Source organism: Mastigoproctus giganteus, chromosome 4, assembly GCF_048544385.1.
Source record: "Mastigoproctus giganteus isolate SK-2022 chromosome 4, ASM4854438v1, whole genome shotgun sequence".
Lineage (NCBI taxonomy): Eukaryota > Metazoa > Arthropoda > Arachnida > Uropygi > Thelyphonidae > Mastigoproctus > Mastigoproctus giganteus.
The window spans coordinates 239,087,054-239,105,804 of NC_143578.1; the positions used below are offsets into that span (position 1 = coordinate 239,087,054).

Below are 18,751 nucleotides of genomic sequence, written 5' to 3' on the forward strand. Positions count from 1 at the left end.
AATGGTGTAATGGCAGATGCAATGTTAGGATACACAATGCCTTTCTTATTATTTGCATTGCATCCCTCTACCTTAAGTTAAAGTAACAGTCATCACAGTGCTTTGTAGGCTCCCACCAAATCATGGGAACAGCAAATGGCACAGCTTTCTTTTTACCATTTTTCCACAATTGCAGTGCTCTAACACAGGATCAGCAACTTTTTATCCTCTAATATCTTGTCTTTGCACGAGCACTACATAACCACCATAAATACAACAATATAACCTGGGATTATTCAAACACTTTCGTGAAGACCACTCTGACACGATAACCTCAAAAATAAACTGAACTCACATTGATAAATACTGTACAAAGGCAGATATTGTTGGGATATCAGAGACATGGTGCCACACAGATATAAACAGTACAGAATTGGAATTTGGGGAGTACAATGTGTACAGAAAGGGCAGAGAGGGTAGGAAGGGAGGAGGGGTTATGCTGTTAGATAAGAAACATAAAATCTAAAATCTAAGGAGGTGCATCCAGTTGACACGGGTGGACAGTGCAATGTTGAGTCTGTTTGGTGTAACATAAACACTGGGAAAGGATAAGTGAGAGTAGGAGTATGTTATAACGCTGATGAGTACAATGAACAGTTGCGCAGAGAAATAGAGAGGGTCAGTCAATCAGAATGTATTGTAATGGGGGGTTTTAACTTTCCAGATATTGACTGGAACTTGTGGATTGGTCACTCGCACGCTAGTAAGACTTGTAGATTTATTGGAGGACTCTTTTGAACAGCAACATGTTCGAGGGGCAACCAGAGGGAGTAATGCCCTTGATCTGATTATCAGCAGTGATGACGCATGCGTTAGGAATTTCCAAATAAAGGAACCACTCTGTGACAGTGATCCAGTGTACTAATGTGCGATTTACTTAAAAATGTAACTACGATCAAGGGTAAAGGGAAGGGTTTTCGTTTTCGTAAAGGTGGCTACAAAGGTCTCAGACAATTTTTAAATTCTATAGAGTGGGTTCAACTGATGATTTTTCCAACGGTGAATTCTAAATGGGAAGCCTTCAGGGACTAATTCTGGGAGGCTACTAGGCTTTTCACACCAACTAAGAAATACTGTTCAAAGTTCAGGCCTAAATGGATTTCGCATGAATTAATGAGGCTCGTGGCAGAGAAGAAAAATGCATGGGATGCATATAAATTATCAAGCGACTCAGAAGCCTACGATAGATATAAGCTCGTCTATAATCAAGTCACAATGGAGGATAGGTAGGTGACGGCAGATTACGAGAAACCTTTGGCAAAAGACGCAAAGAAAAACAGCAAACGGTAAATTCTAGAAGGAAATGGATGAATCAGATTGGTCTTCTTAACATAGATGGTTCGATTATTGATGATTCTGCTCAAAAAACTGATAAACAATTTGAGTCTTTTACATCTAAATTCACATATGAGGAGCTATTCAATGAGGGGAATGGCAGAAGTAACAGGGAGCTAAGTGATTTTCTGATAACTGAGACCAAAGTGGAGGAGAAATTGTTGAAGTTAAACATAAAAAAGACATCGGGGGCAGATGGAATCTATGCAGTTATAACGAAGAAGGCAGCAAGGGAAGTAAGAAAACCCTTAGCCATAATTATGAGGGCATCCTTAGAGTCAGGGGAGGTCCCCATGGGCTGGAGATGTGCAAATATATCACCAATTCACAAAGGGGTTCAAAGGGTGGCAGAAATAATTATAGACCTCTTAGTTTAACTTCTGTTCCGGGGAAAATAATGGAGTCACTGGTTAAAGATTTGATACAGGATCACCTAGACAAAACAGCAGCTATAGTTCAGACACAGCATGGATTTGTTAAGGGGAAGTCTTGTCTGATCAATTAGATTGGATACTACGATGTGGTCACAAAGGAACTGGATGCTAAAAATAATTTTGATATCATATACTTGGATTTCAGGAAAGCTTTTGATACGGTTGCGCGTGGAGGACTGCTGTACAAATTGGAGCGGTATGGCATTAAGGGCAAGTTGCTGCAATGGATAAAGGGATTGTTGAGTGGAAGACAGCAGAGAATTTCAAACAAATTAACTTTTCATTATTCTAAGAAATATATCATTTTCAGTTTTTATTTATTATTTATTTAACGGCTATTTTAAAATGTCGAATGACTAAGAAGTCTTGAACGCAAATAGATTAATTTGATTTCTTCTAAGACAGATAACAAGCTAGCCATTTCTGGTGGAATCTCTTGGTAATATTCAGCAGGTAGAAGGATTCAGTACAAAATCATCAATGGCTGTGTATCCGTCGCCCTCAGTATTACTGGATGCAACAAAGATAAACTGAAAAAAAATATAAAAAAAATCAGCATTTTAAAAATAAGAAGTAGTAATGTATTTCTGATGATTTAGCTTAGATAAGAATGTTAGCTTACGGATATGACGTCATCTGGAACGTCGAGGTCAATGAATACCTTTTGCCATGCTGGGGATTGCTTCTCGTATGAACCAACTAAGATTTTTTCAGATTTAGAATCTCTCCGAAAGACGGTTAGCGATTTTGCTCCTTGTCCATTTAAGTACATTTTGAACATCAGGCATAATTTTCTTGGCCACTGAATGTTGTACAGCGGAGTCTCTATTCCTGCATCTTTTCCATAGCTATATTCATTCTCAACGTAGATGAAACTTTCTCCTGAAATGCAAGAACAGTTATAGAAATAACTGAAACTGCTGGAACTCTTTGGGGTAACAGTCTCATAAAATCTAAAGATGTGTTTACAAAGCAATTGGAAAAGAGATATAATGTACAATTGAAAGAAAGAAGATCACCTCTTGCTCCTCCAAGGCTCCCTTCTCCATAATTCCAGCTTAGTGGATGGTCAACTGACTTTGAAAATCCACATAAGGATTCCTCGAAATCGCATTTGATTTCTGGCATATCTGGCGGATCCGGACGCCAATAATCTGCAATATATAGTATTAATTACGTTATTGATAAGTACTGTAAATGTAATGGCATCGAGAGTGCTATTGGTGTACAAGGATACGTGGACTTACCAAAACACTCATACAGCTTGTTAACCCTCTCTATGTCTCTCTCACTTGGTCCTTCCCTCTCCGGAAATGGCAGCAGTGGAGTTCCATCTTTTGCTTCCATTGTGTGGGATTTACCATCAAAAGAAAATGCAGAGCTGTGGCACTGCATAATGGAGTGAATGTCAAAAGGGTCATTCAGAAGATTGTTTCCCCATGCTGGCCATTTATCAAACTGGTGTTCTTGGCCTAAAATAACAAAAAATAGTTTCTTAGAGGGACTTAACACGAAAACCATTGCTTAAGGAACTACAGTAACGTCAATAATCTCATATTAATTAGTTAATAACTATTTGTTAAATGTATTCATGAATTCTAAAATAGTAAACACTTCCTGTGTTCTTTGTAATATTTAGAATTTCAGAAGCTGCAGTCGTTGCTGATTATGTGTTGCTAACGAGGTATGCTTGTAAGTTTCTGTGGACTCACCTGGTGCAATATTTTCCCTGTGAATGATGAGATAATCATCTCTGTCAGATCTGTTTTGTTCGTTCAAAAATCCTAGTGTGTGTCCCAGCTGGTGTGCAACAGTTTGTTTGTGATAACATCCTTCACTTAGAGAGATAAACTGTTCTCCTCCTTGCATTCCTACCGCAGAACTACATCTACATAAAACAAAAGATCATTTCAAAATAACAAACACAGAAATTTAGTTCTGCAATCGTTGAGGAGTATTAAAATTAAACTGAAATTTATAGGTATTATAAGAACTTCAATTAAAACACTTTTAAGGGCTTTTAAAAATTTATATTTTTGAAAATTAAAGAAAAGTCACCTTTAGCATTTAGACATATGTCCCATTCTTCATGAGAAGCAACTGGACGTATATCTTTGAAGAAGGAATTTATGAATATTTCTTCTTCAACACGGAATCTTCGTTTTCACAATACACAGCCTCACAAGGTCTGCGTAATATGCCCTTGTGACTGTCTGGTCTTTCCGAAGGTAGTCCACTAGTAACGTTCCATCAGCATCCAAAAAAAAACCGATGTCATCACCTTGTCAGCAGAAGGGATCGATTTGGCTTTCTTTGAAGGGGAAAGAAGAATTCTGTTTCCACTGTTTGGAATACTCCTTTGCCTCTGGCTGAAAATAATGGCCCTCATCTCATCTATGGTTACAAATCTTGCAAGGAAATTTACTTGGTCTGTTTGAAAACGATGCAAATACTCATTTGACTTGTTGTGCGTTTTTGATCTGCTGTCAACAACTTCGGGACCCATCATGCTGACACCTTTTTCATAGCGAGAACTCTGTTATAATGTGGTATACACGTTTAGATGAGATGCCCAAGACGCTTGAAATGTACCGAACTGTCACTCGTCTATCAGTCATCACCAGATCATTCACACTGTCAACAACTTCTGAAGTGATGATTGTTGCAGGTCCTTCACAGCGTCAGTCATCTTCCATGTTCTCCCTCCCTCGTTTAAATTCTACTGCCCACTTCTTAACTGTTTCATGGTCCCATGGAACAGGAAAGGGTATATTTTCCCAATGTTGTAACCATAACCTCATGAATTGCCTTTTTCTTTTTTTTCTTATGCACAGTGAGTGATTTTGTCCATCCTTCCTCATCCACACAACTTTGTTGACTTCAGAACCTGTCACTAAAAACAACTTATTGAAACTGCATGAAACGTGATGAGTTATTATTTGAAATGTTATACATTAAGTACAAAAATGTTTAACACTGTACCACTATGTTTCATACTCAGGCCACGAACTTTTCAAACGCACCTTGTATATACATTTTTTGAATGCACAGTATATAACTTACGAAACTGTTCAGTACTTGATCATGTGCTTGAATATTTTACCATTTATCTGGTAGTGTAGAATTTTTGCAATTTTTTTTGTTTTATGAAAAAACACGTTGGATAACGCGGGTACAATCAATCTGAAGTAAACTTCAAACTAAATCAAGAATATTGTCAATGACATTTCTAGCTTTTGGCCTTGGGGATGTTAATGAGATCGTCATTAAACTCCTGAACGATCTCCTGGACTGAAGAAGTCTACTTCACCTCAAAGAAGGTGATAAAGGCATGATGAGCAACTGTACATAATTTCAGGAACGGCATCCTTGCTGGATTAGAGAACGAGTGCGTGAAGACCAAGCCTTGCCTAAACAATCTAGTTGGCAATGTATCGAATCATTATAAGGAAGTCATAAAACAGTTGGATCCAAGAAACAGCTTTGGAATTATTTACCTTGACCTTAGTAAAGTTTTGATATGGTTCCAGTTAAAGGCTGCAATAGAATCAAACGGATTAATTGTAAGATCCTTCGTTCTAAAGAAAGCAAACGGAAAGTAGTAAATGGACATTCCTGAGGGTGGACCAGTGTAGCAAGCAGAGTTCCTGCGGGACCAATATGGGTGATACCCCTCATTCCACTTTCCTGAAATTTCCAATTTAATGAGGCAGTGCAGGGATCATATAGAACATGTTTTAATTGAACAACCTTCGTACATTTACAATTTGTAAATAATGAAATTACCCCTTCATTGGCTTGAAAACCACGTAGTTAACGTCATCATCCCTTTTCGGCCTAAATTTAATGCAAGTGTGGTCATGGAAATAATCCATGCCATCCAGTATAACATCTCGATGTTGTTCTATAGAGAGGGAGAGAGAGAGAAAAAATTAAAAATTGTTTATTCCAGTAGATAAATGAACAAATAAATATAGATAAACATTTTGATCTTCATTATAAACGTAATGAAACAGTAGATTCCAATGTACTCACCTATGGAAGGGTCAATTACGTAGGGCACCACACCATCCGGCCAATACTTTGCTTCGTCTACGATGGCACCCCTTTTCTATAAAAAAAATGCAAAGTAAGAGCTTTGTGCTGTGTTGTGTGGTCTTATTGTGTTGTGTTGTATTTAAGAGCGTCTTCAATACAGCACCAAATTTAATTTCATTGCAGTTCATGTCAAGAAAACAACATTAGTTTTAAAACAACTACTGGAATAAAAATATGAAATTACCTGAGTTGGCTACCTCGTGGAGCGACCTTTTTCTCGAAATACAGTCTTATACTCCACAGGGTGTTTCAAGTGTCCTGTGATTGTGCTACCCATACATTGCACAATGTGCCCTGTAATGCCAGCACATTGTCCGATACGTAGTCATAGCATCGAATGTCCTTTTGTAGTAGATCCCAAAAATGCTCAATTGGGTTGAGATCGGTTGAGTTTGGAGGCCATGGGAGGACGGAGAATTCATTGTCATATTCCTGAAACCAGTTAGCTTGTCGGGCGTTATAACTGCCGTTCTCGACTTTTAGCTTTCAACAGCGTAACAAACCAACCAGTCCATTTCTACACAAGGGGTGTTGCTGATACAAATTGTATGCCCTCGTTGGCTAGACCAGTTGGCAGGATGACCGCCATCCCAACACCTGGTGGAAAAGACCTCAGTTTTAATCCTGTCTGTTGTAGTAGGGTTTTTAGGAGCATCAGCGACTAAGGCCATATTGCTCCGTTTATAGCGTTTGTAAATTGCGTGTGTTCTGTGGTAGATTTTCTGTTTTCTGGACTAAAAACCGAGTTTCCGGAAGAAAAAACCATGCTACCCTCGCATGAGACCGACTAACTCAGACACGTGGTGAAAAAGGCCCATAAAATTCCACACTGCATCCACGGGACTCGAACTCCGGTCTTTCCACCCCGTGTGTGGAGGACTTCTGTTCTACCAACTGACCCACGAGAGCACAGAAACCCTGCAATAATGAAATGTCTAAAGTTGTAATAACACGTTTCTTAATTAATATTTTTTGGTTTGAGTGTTTTAAGTTTTTTTTAAATGCTTAGAATAAACTTTTTGGCTTGATCTATAGTTAAAGTTTTCCATGTAATTGAAGTAAAATAATTGCTATAAACGTGCACATTATCTTAATTACTGCAACCAAAAATTATTTGAAATAACCAATACTTACAGAACGAGATGGGTAACCACCGATGTCCCAATCAAGCAATTCTGCAAAGTAATATTTTGATTATTCTTTGACAAATTATTTAATTTAATTATAAATCATTTAATTCAAACAATTTTAATTATATGAAATAATAATTTGTTATTTAATGTATGAGTAATACTAATATTAATAATAACAAAAAAAGGAGCGCGATGGCCCAATGGTTATGACACTGGATTGCCAGCGTGATGGACCCGGGTTCGAATCCACCTTAGGCGTGAGTGAACGCGTGTCCATAATGATTATATAAAAAAAATAAATATAATAATAAAAAAAAAAACATCGCGAAAGTTGCTTCATTGAACGTACATCTCCCATGGTTAAAGTGACTGCTGGAGCAGATAGTTGCGCCATTTGGTGTCGCACCCAGGAACTAACATCGCTAGCAGAATTATGCAAGCCGCAGATAAACAGTTCCACCTCCATCGATGGGTGATGATATCGCAGAGAAGTAATGAACGTACTGCACCGAGAGTGGCTCAGATCAAGTCACTTGCGTTCAGGTCTTAGGCAGAGGGGTCGTCTCGAGAGTCACAGACAGTCCCAAGAAGACAGTGAAGCAAGTTGCGCTGTCCCTCGTATGGCTACCTCAAGGGAAGAGCAAGACTATCCAGCCCAACCAACTGGAAGCAATTGCGCTAGTTACCACCCAGGAAGGAAGAAGAAGCCAATGCTTGAAGTGGAGCATGAAGTGGACCACCTCAATCGGCGAATAATGTCGGTTTACTTCAACAACAACCAAGTAGGCCACAGAAGAAGCTAGAAGAAATAAGAGGGAAGGCCAACTGATCCAATACTAACTGGGTCACAGACGTAGGAAGTTGAGTGGAAAAGTGAAGATCATCCGTAAGAAAGACATAAATGATCGGGGGCCACTGGTGGTTTCCCATATCTGCGTTTGAAGTACAGTACCCTTGTGAAGAATACAGTACCAAGTAAAAACCAAAAAGGTAAAAAGTTAATTGTTGTATTGGCCACTCTTTTACCACGTGAGATAATAATCTAGTTTATTAATGACTGCTCTGGGATGTTTTCGAAAGAAACCACGATCTGATATTTTTAGAAGCAGCTGGAAATGTCTTAAATGGAAATTAGTATAATGAGATAAAGCTTACCGTGTTCTTCTGCGGGAACTGGAGTGCCCAAAGAGAGGGCTGCCCCCAAACCAAGGACTAAAGCAAGTAGTTTCAGCATGGGCACTTCTCTGTGTAAGCCCGGTTTGATGAGTTAACTATTTATACAGTTCAAATTCTTTTTACCTAGCCAGCATTTTGTTACTGATAACAGATATCTTCTAGACGAAATAGAATCGGTTACAGGAATAACAACTGCGAAATTTCCCAAAGTTGCAGCCGAAGATAATGTGAGACAACTTCACTAATGTCGTGGTTTCAAGGTTCTTATCAAAGATGTCCTCAAAGATGATAAAACTTAGAAGAAATAACAGTCGTTTTCGTATGGACTATGATCAGTTTTAGACCTGTGAATTTATGGGAAGAAACAAAATTCGCTGAACACACCGCGAGAACAGGAATCTGTTCCATATTTGGAGGCAGGGCCTGAGTATAGAACTAGCAGCATGAATCAATCTACCTTTCATGACAGGAATCAACAGGAATCGACATGAAGGCTTGGGGTGGTGTGAACAGTGTTGTGGACACACGTCCAGTGCTCTGATATCGGTGGATCAACAACTGCTAACCATGGTCCACTTGAAAACTGTTGCTGAAAAGGTACGTCCCTTCGCGCTAGTAATAGTTACTTCCTGAAGATCACAAAAACGGGTTCGATTGGGAACAGTTCTTGAAACGTGAGAGCGACTTTAACATACGTCATTGGCGTGCACTTCAATCTGATGCAACTGCAGAATGCGATCGAGTCTGCAAAGGTCAACATCCCTGTGGAATGCTATGTGTACTTTCTCTCTTCCATCCAACTGCTTTATAATGAAACATTTAAATTATTAGTGGAATCCATGGAATCCATGGCCTAGTGACTTCAAGGTGCTATGAGGATTAAGGTTTAAAGTTTTTTTTTTTAAATAACTGCTTGTGGATTGTAATATACAATGAGTTCAGGGCAGGAGTTCACAAATGGCGCCGATGGTTCTTTAATTTAAATGAGATCCATAACGGGTGGTTTAAACAAGTCACAGGTATTCATTTAAACAATGGTTCCAGTCCAATGAATCCATATGCGAATACTTGTCTACAAGAGGAATTGTGCAATATATTATTTAATCTCATGAAAATTTATTGGTACTGAACTTTTATGGAGAACTGATCATTTTTACGGACTTTACACAATTTTGTTCAATTTTGGTTAGATGGTAACAAGGTGGAGGGAACATGGCCGAAAGCATTTGGTATCTTAACGTTTGTTTAAACATATGTCGTGCAATCGTAAGGAAAATAAATATTTTCTTGAGTTTCACTTTAAGTCTTTCTTTCAATCCTTTCTATGGGATTACGGCATACATTAACATTTATATCTCTTTTCAGATAAAACACAAAACTTCATAAAAAAGAGATCATTCGAAACAGTATTCTTGGCAAAATTTTGATTACCACACTCTTCAGTGAATCCCAACGCTCGATCCTCCCTCTTATCTCCTTCCTATATGATATCTAGGCGCGTATAATATCAAAGTTCTCTCTTCCATCCAACAGATGATACAGAAACCTGTGGTGGGTATAAAGTAGTCTGCAATCAAATCAAAAAGGAGGTTAGGCAAGCGAGGGACAGATTATGAGATATCTCTGGCAAAGAATGCGAAGAAAAGCGGCAAAGACTTCTTTACTTATATTAAGAGTAGAAGGAAAGGGTTGATTCACATTGGTCCACTAGATATGACCAATGAATCGAATTTAAAAACTGTCTGAGATCCCTGTAGTTACCTATACGAAAGCAGAAACCATTCCCTTTACTCTTGGTGGCAATTTCATCTGTGAGTAAATCCCACACCAGTACAATGTGATCACTGCCACCTAGTGGTTCCTTTATCTGCAGATTCTTAATGCATGAATCATTAATGCAGATGATCATGTAAAGAGTATTACCCTCTCTGGTTGCCTCTCGAACCTCTCGAACCAACTCACAAGTACCAGTCAATATCTGAAAAGATAAAATTCCCCATTACCAGGAATTCTGAATTACTGGCCCACACTCTATTTCTCTGCGCAACTGTTCGTTGTACTCATCAGAGTCATTAGGCCTATAACAGACTCCTACTCTCATTTTCTCTTTCCCAGTGTTTATGTCGCACCAAACAGACTGAACATTGCACTGTCCACCCATGTCCACAGGATGCACTTCCTTAGAGTTTATGTGTTTCTTAACTAGGAGCATACCTCCACCCCATTGTCCTCTATGACCTTTCTGTACAGTCTGCGCGGGTAGTATGGTAGTTATAATCATTTTACTCCTGCCACGAGGTGTAAAAGACCAGGATTCGAATCCCCTCAATGACGCAATGAACTTTTAACGCCTTTTTTCACTCCATAGCTGAGAGGTTTTTCAACCAGAAAAACAGGTAAATCCACCAAAGAACACCTGAATTTGGTTCTCGGGTAGCCCTAAATGAGTTGTTTTTTTCCCTTTCTGTACATTCAATTTCTGCATCCCTTATATCTGAGTGACACCATCTGTCTGATATCCTAATAATATGGGCCTTGGATGTCTTAATCAACACTTCAAATTCATCAAATTTATTAACTGTACTCCTAGCATTGTTATACATTCAAGTATACATACTGTTTCTACTCTTAGTTACACGAACACAGCTCATGTATTTACTTGTTCCATGATGACTCCCAGCAGTCCTTGAAATTCCCAGAACCATGCTTTGCTGTTCGTTCCAATAGAAGCAGTGCAAGAATCACTTCCACCTCTGCCTGCGACTACTGTTAATCGTTTAGTCCGTGAATCCCCCCCCCTAAAGCTAGCAGTTTTCCGACCCACCTAACAGTGTCTCGATAGCATCAGCAAATATTCCTGCACCCTTTCTATTAAAGTGTATTCCATCCCTGTAGAAGCAATCTCTCCTGTTAAAACACCATCCTGATAAAAATTCTACCCCATAAACCTTGCACAATCTTAGAGTAGAATTGATTGACAAGGCTCTCAACGTGTACTCCCTCCTATTGTGTCTCGGTGGCATTGCAGACACATTCAGTTTCAATCCTAGTTTGTGACTTTTTCTCAACATTGCCCTGCACTTGTTCAGTAAGTCCTTAGATCTCTATTCTTAATATCAGTAGTGCCATTGTGTACAGAAGAGCGTATAATTGTACATTTGATTTTCTTTTCTTACATTAAAAAATTCTTATTAATATAAATTTGAGAAGTTAATAAATTTTCAAAGTTCAGATGTATTTACAGATTGTTGTTTCTCTAAGTGTCGACGGGTATCAAATATTTTCAAATTCCTCTTATTGATTAATCTTTGCATTCTGTGATAGATGTAAAATTCTGACAAAATCATCTGTTGTCTCTTTAGCCCTTCCAATTCCACGATTCGCTTGAAATACTTTGAAATCCTTTCTCTAAACTCAACTTTCTTCGTCTAACTTTGAGGAAATTTTCCTTGGTGATTTTAATGATTCTAAAGTTCATTCTCATTCAAATAAACATCTGATTTAGTCGAATAACGTAGGAAATGCGTAAATGTAAGAAGAGTAGATTTCTGCAAGAGAAATATAGTTCCACTGCTGGGAAAAAAGCCCAGATGGTGCTATTTCATAACCCCATTTTTTGTCAGCGGTTTCTTAAGCAACTACTGTATAAAAGCGAAGAATACGATAAGGAAACCTCTCAGAAACCTTAGCATAGCTGATAAAATGTGGAGTTTGAGTCTGATTGTGGAACTCTTGACCATAGTGGGGATTTCTCCACTCATTCGAGCTGAAAGAGGTAAGTCTGGGAATTAAGATGAGAGACTAAATGACTCTGTTATATCACTTTCGTTTAAAATACAACTGGAGGCGTTTGTTTACATAAATGTTCTCTTTGCAGGTGACTTTGATTATTCTTGTGACTTCGAAGACTCACGTTGTGGTATCGATCATGCGACAATTTATAAATTAGACTGGAACCTCGGGGAAGGAACCCTGGCAGGTAGAACAGGTAATGTTATTCTTAAAATGTTTGGCTTTACTGCCGAATTTCTTTGTGGCTGGGTTTGATTCTAATGTGAGCAGATTGCGAACATTCTGAATGGATTATATTAATTGTCAATAAACATGATTGCGCATGATTTGTAATCTTAATTTCGAAGTCTGTCCGTCCTTTCTTTTGGCTCGCTTGTTTCATCATGGTTTGGAATTTTTTTAAAAATTTAATAAGCAATTACATTAATGACGAATTACGAACATTGCCAAAAATATACGATCAGTATCGAATCAGGCCACCTTTGACCTTTGTTTCAAATAACAGCAAAACTTAAAGAATGAAGCGTGGCATACATTCTATAAGGTGTTTAGTGTGTTTTGGTCTAATCGCAACGATTCTTCCAACAAAAATCGCGCAGCTACGACAAAGTTGAAGGAAGAGGACTGCGTTGCCAAATAGTTCTCTAGCATATCCCATACATTCTCATTAGGATTGAGATCAGTGAATGTGGGGACCAGGGAAGATGGTGGAAATCCGTGTCATGTTCTCTGAACCATTATTGCACGAACGTGGCACAATAAACTGTTGCATTTTCATTCATAAAGTGGACATCGCCTTCGGATAAAAGTGTAACACTGCAGGATGCAATAGATCTGATACTAAATTCAGGTACTCCATAGATGACATTCAACTTTCCATCTGTATCAACTGACTCAGTCCATGTCAACGAAACATTCACCATACCATGATACCACTCCAGATGCTTGGGTTGTCTTAACGAGGCAAGCAGGGTCCATCGCTTCGTAAGGTTCTCGCCACACTCTCTGCCTACCATCACTGCAAAACGAAGGGTATCGTGATTCGTCTGACCACATCGCTTTCTTCCATTGTCCAATCAGAAGTTCTCGGAACAATTGCAAGCGGAGTTTTTGTTTTTCTCTGAAATAAGTGACTTTCGAATTGGTCAGCGATGGTACATGTTGAAATAAGGCAGTTCTGGTTTGGTTGAATTCAGATGTTATTTTCTGCACACTGGATGTCCTGTTTTTCCATATAGTCCTCTGTAGAGTACGACCACTTCGCTATTGAAGTATTGTTTTTCTGCCACATTTACGCCTTTGAGATGTGAAAGAACCGCTTGTTTTTCATTCATTAAAAACCTTTGAGATGCTTTGAGAAACCAATTATGTCTTTCGTTTCTTGAATAGTGGCTTCAGATTACTACAGTTGAACAGCCTCTTCCAGTCTTTATACTCAACTAGGCAACACGTCATAGATTTCTTTGCATTTATTCGCATTTCTTCTGTCTCTGACTATCTGAATATAAAGGGTCCATTTTCTTGGCCAGTGTGCGTAATTATTAATAGTTAACTAATCATAATGATCAACTATAATTCTGTCGATTTTTATTATTAATTGAAACATTTAATCTGCTTTTAAGGAAGCTTCTTGTACGTGCAAACAGAGGACACAAATGGAGATAATTCTGCTATAGAAACACCACTGTACGATACCTACATGCCACGAGAAGCGTGTCTTCAGTTTAAATTGTACTTCAAAGGTGATGGAATTAAAGCACTCGATGTTTACCAATCAGATTATCTTACCTACAAGAATATTCTGCAACAGAAGGAGCAGATCGAAGGTTGGAATAGTGTCTCCATAGATCTTGATCTTCAGGATAATCAAGTTAAGGTTAGTATTTTAGATGATGATATTTGTTCATCATCTCGGTTTTCTAATACACGAGAGAATTTCACTTTACTTGAAAATTATTAGTTTAAAAAGTGAATTGATTCACCCTTGTTTTTTTCAGTTTGTTTTTGTGGCTAGAAGCAAAGAAGAAGGAGAGGGTTTGGTTGCTATCGATAGCTTCCGATTTCGAGGTTCTCCTTGCAGTGCTTATAACGAAATAGTTTAACTCCAATTCAGTATCAGAAATAAAGAAATATTAAAATCTATGGTGAGAGTCCAATTTTAATAGTTTTTTAAAGAAAATAAAAACACCAAGTCCAGCTTTCCTATTAGCACAAGTTAACTTTGTGTTATTACCAAAAGATTTGAACTAATCTGAACTGGACTCCCAAATATAAAGTTGGGAGTCCAGTTCAGATTCTGGACTCCCCAGAAAGAATTACAAAGTCCAATATTCTTCAACACTGTTACTTGTGCATGGGCAAGTTTTTTTGTAAACTGTAAACCGGATTATAATTTCTGATAGAGAAATACATTCAGTGGAAAAAAAATTTAGGCACAGCTACCCTCAAAAACAACCTCAGCATTTTATGTTTTTTGCTATAGATACCCTTGAGATTGGCCAATGGATTACAGATGTGCTGGCGATGGCAAATTTGCTCCAAGTATAAGGTAGTAGATATTTCAGTGTTGGAGAGATGCGGTTATGGTGTAAGGCGTTAAATGTGCCTAGGAGTTGTCAGTGAATGTAAGGACTAATACATTTTAGCACGGCCTGCTGTACATGCCATTGTAAGTTGTGTTAAGCCTTTTGGATTAACTCAAGATTTGAGGGAATCAGAAAGTCTTTGGGGGGGATTTTTTAGCGTGTCCCGCACTTGTAGGTAGAAGGAATATACTTTGCAGAGATGGTATTCGTTTGAACAATTGTGGCTCAAGGATTTTTGCCGGTATCATTGAGGATACTGGCAAACAATTGCTAGTTAGAGTGAGAAAGGGCAATATAGAACCGCATTTATCTGGTTATATGGGTTAAAGTAATGCTTGCAGTCATTTGAAGAATTCTTGTTCTTTGCTTTAACAGCCGATGTTGGGAAGAGGTTCTGAAGGTTGCAACAGTTCAAATGAGCAGGAAGATAAAGATAGGGAAACAAGCCTAAATAGCTTCAAGGAGTGTGACAGGGTTTCAAACTATTGAAGAATATTTATTCTTAACTGTGTCTATTACAATGTCAGGAGTGTTGTCAATAAAAAGGCTGAAGTCGAATTCCTGGTTAGTGCAACTAATGCTGATATAATAGGGCTAACAGAAACGTGGTTCCACTCGAAAATTGGGGATGACGAGTTCCACAATAGTATATATACCGCATTTAGGAAAGATAGCCTCGTGGTTAGTACAGTTGGTGGAATCGTCATCCTCCCCACACCGGGTGGAAATGACCCGGGATCGAGTCCCGTCGATGACGAGAGATATTTTATGGCCTTTTTCACAATGTGGCTGAGTTAGTCGGTCTCAGATGAGGTTAGCATGGTTTTTTTTTACTGGAAACTCGGGTTTTTCGTCCAGAAAACAGAAAATCGACCTCAGAACACACGCAATTTACAAACAGTATACACGGAGCAATATAGCCTTAGTTGCTAATGCTCCTAAAACCCAATAACAACAACAACAACAACAACGATAGAAGGGGTGGTTGGATGACACTTCTTATCAAAAGTAGCCTGAGCTCCAAAAGAGCTTTTGATGAGGCTGAAGCTACGTCTGCCAGTGTAGAATCTGTGTGGTGTGAGTTAGTTGGAAGAAAAGGTATAATTCGAGTGGCAGTAATCTACGGACCAGAACATTGTTAAGAATAAGTCATGCAAATGGAATGGGCAAGAAAGCGCGAATGTCTTATTAAGGCTGACCCGAGACTGATTAGAATAAGTGAGAGAAAAACTTACGAGAAAATTTTTCTTATTAAACTTAGATGACTATTATTTGGATCAGAATGTTAGCGATAATACTAGGGATTAGAATATTCTTGACCGCATCATTAGTCACTCACCAATTAAATGATATCACAGGGCTTAAAGTACAGGACCATTGGCAAGTAGTGATCATGCACTCTTCGGTTGGAAGATGAAGAAAGATGTTGCAGTAGTTCAAAGATAAAGGCACGGATTTTAATTTCAGACCAGAACACTTTGACAGTTTAAGGCGCTATATGGCATCTATCAATTGGGCGGATTGCAGAGTGAAGACGAATACATTTGAATTATGGAATACCTTTAAAGCAATGATCATAGAAGGCATGAAGGTATACATAGCTTTGAGAAAATATTGCAGAAGGAGGATGCCAGAATGGATGAATGCGGAGGTGGCCAGTCTATTAGAGGAGAAATAGATAGCATGGGACAGTTAGAGAGCGATGAAAAGTAGTGAAGCCTATAACAGCTACAAATTTATTTGAAATAGTACCACAGATAAGGTTAGGGTGGCGTATGAAAAAGCACTGAACAAGAGAGCAAAGAATGGGGACAAGGAATTTTTCACGTTTTACAAGGAAGGAAAAAGCGAATCTGACCAGACCCTTGTGAACTGGGTGTGAGAAATTCGTAGACAACCAAGCTGATGTTGTGGATGAATTAAATAGGCACTTTGCATCTGTATTTACTGAAGAAAAACCCTTCATGCTGAGAAGAGGCTGTGCAAGTGAGGCCGAGTCACAAGAAATTAGTGATTTGGAAATTACAGATGACTGTTAATTTAAAAAACTTTCCGGCATAAAGGGAAGTAAGGCTCCTGGAGTTTATGATACCATTAATTTTTACGGAGTCCACCAGGGAGTGTATTGAACCAATGAAATTAATAATGAAAGCATCTTTGAACTCGGGAGAGATTCCTTTGGATTGTAGAAGTGCCAGCGTTTCACCCATATATAAAGGCGGATCTAAGAGCGAAGTTGGTAACTACAGATCGGATAGTTTGACTAACCGATGTCCTTTCGATGATTCATTGAACATTATCCTGTAGAGATATGGAGGTCATAGTCCCACTGCATAGAGCAATTGTAAGACCGCATTTCGAATGCTGTGTTCAAGTGTGGAGACCTCATTTGAAAAAGAGACATTCAGCTTCTTGAAAGGGTCCAAAGACGAGCAATCGAATGCTGAGACCGGCAAAAGGGCAAGCGTATGAGGAAAGGCTTGGACTTTGTGGGCTAAAAAGCTTGGCAAGCAGGCATATTAGAGTGAACCTGATTGATGTTTATAAGGCTCTGAAAGGGGTTAGTAAAATAAACGGAAGGACATAAATTCAAATTACAGGGGAAGATTAGATTGAAGGAAGTTTTCTTTTAAGCAGCGAGTCGTTAATTGCTGGAACAAATTGCTCTTGCAGGTAGTTGAAGATGACAGAGTGAATGAATTCAAAGGTTAACTAGAATTTTGTTTCACTTTAAGAATTTTAATGAAATTTTTAAAAATTATTTTTGTTAATTTCTTCTTTGAGTGAGTTTAAAAGTTCTCTGTTATATGAATTTTTACCTGTGTGAGGAGGGAAGCAAATAATTTGTGTCTGTGAAGCTCGTGTCTCTGTGAAGAGACACGAGCACTAGTGGAGCAAAGACAACTTAGTTGATTTCAACCCTTCCAAAAATCAGTCTTCTCTTATATCTCGCAAAAAGGATTCTTTTGCTCCTATGCTTATCTTTGGTAACATTCCATTTTCTAGGCAAAATGATATATCTCTTTTGGGGATTACCCTGACTTCTAATCTCTCTTGGCACAAGCACATTACAAATATTGCTTCCTCTGCATCTAAAAAACTTGGTTTTCTCTTTCGCTCTCGGCGTTACTTTTCTTCCAAACAGCTGTTCACTCTGTATAAATCGCAAATCCGCCCTGCCATGGAATATTGTTCCCACATCTGGGGTGGTGCCCCCAAAATCTCTCTCAGGCTTGTTGATTCCATTCGGAAGAGGGCAGGAAGGTTAATTAATGATTCATCTCTAACAGAGTCTCTCCACTCGCTTTCTCATAGACGCACTGTTTCTGCTGCATGCCTCTTTTACAGATACTTCCATGGGCACTGTTCTTCTGAATTGGCTTCTATAATTCCCGCTCTCTCTTTCAAAACAGTCCGAACACGTGCCGCCACCAGCAAACATTCATATACTGTCCAACTTCAAACGCACAGAACCAACTTTTCATCTTCCTCGTTTATTCATTCAACTGCCGTTTTCTGGAACAACCTTCCTTCGTACGTATTTCCTGAAAATTACAATCTACAGAAGTTCAAGTCCAATGTCAACAAATATCTTCTTTCGTCTTCTCAACCTCCAACCCAAGCACGGTACTGAGTACTATAGGTTCTAATACCTCTCGTGTTTGGGGTTTACGTAAAAAAAAGAAGAACGTAATCACTGTAAAAGGGTAAGAAATGTGTTTGGTGTAGATTTGTGTGAGCAGTGAAACGTTCTATTGTCGTGTTCTGGCCACCTGGCTACCCAGAAGCATCAATTACTTCTAGAGATGATTCTGGGTACTCGTCCACACCACGGGAAGGTGGGCAGTCTCAGTAAAATACGTATTATCTTAAAGAAGACTCTGGGACACCACCTGGTGTCCCAGAATGTGGGACAGGATCCTCTGTGCCCATTCCAGAGTAAAATAAAACACCCGTGGTGTAGGGAAAAAATAAAAGATAATAATAAAATAAAAGAAAAATAAACACATAATAATAATAATAATTTTTTTTTTGCTATTGGTGTAAAACTGCACTGTTTATGCTTATTTATCAGTAAGTCAAATTCAGGAACACTGCGGTTCCAAAAGAATCATAATCAGTAGTAGCTATGGTTGTTGATTCAAAAAAAGAGATGGCA

General features: G+C 38.6%; 1 protein-coding gene across 1 annotated transcript; it reads right to left on the bottom strand.

Moving 5' to 3' along the window:
* Window positions 1-2,254: 2,254 nt before the first annotated feature.
* Window positions 2,255-8,267, bottom strand: LOC150087533 (astacin-like metalloprotease toxin 2). The gene is made up of 9 exons (XM_090372518.1): window positions 8,195-8,267; window positions 7,041-7,081; window positions 5,844-5,919; window positions 5,595-5,712; window positions 3,521-3,696; window positions 3,056-3,280; window positions 2,828-2,962; window positions 2,431-2,690; window positions 2,255-2,338 (listed from the first exon to the last, which is right to left on the bottom strand). The coding sequence occupies exons 4-9, from the start codon at window positions 5,681-5,683 to the stop codon at window positions 2,255-2,257; spliced, it is 969 nt and encodes a 322-aa protein (XP_090228644.1). The 5' UTR covers window positions 5,684-5,712; window positions 5,844-5,919; window positions 7,041-7,081; window positions 8,195-8,267.
* Window positions 8,268-18,751: the final 10,484 nt, after the last annotated feature.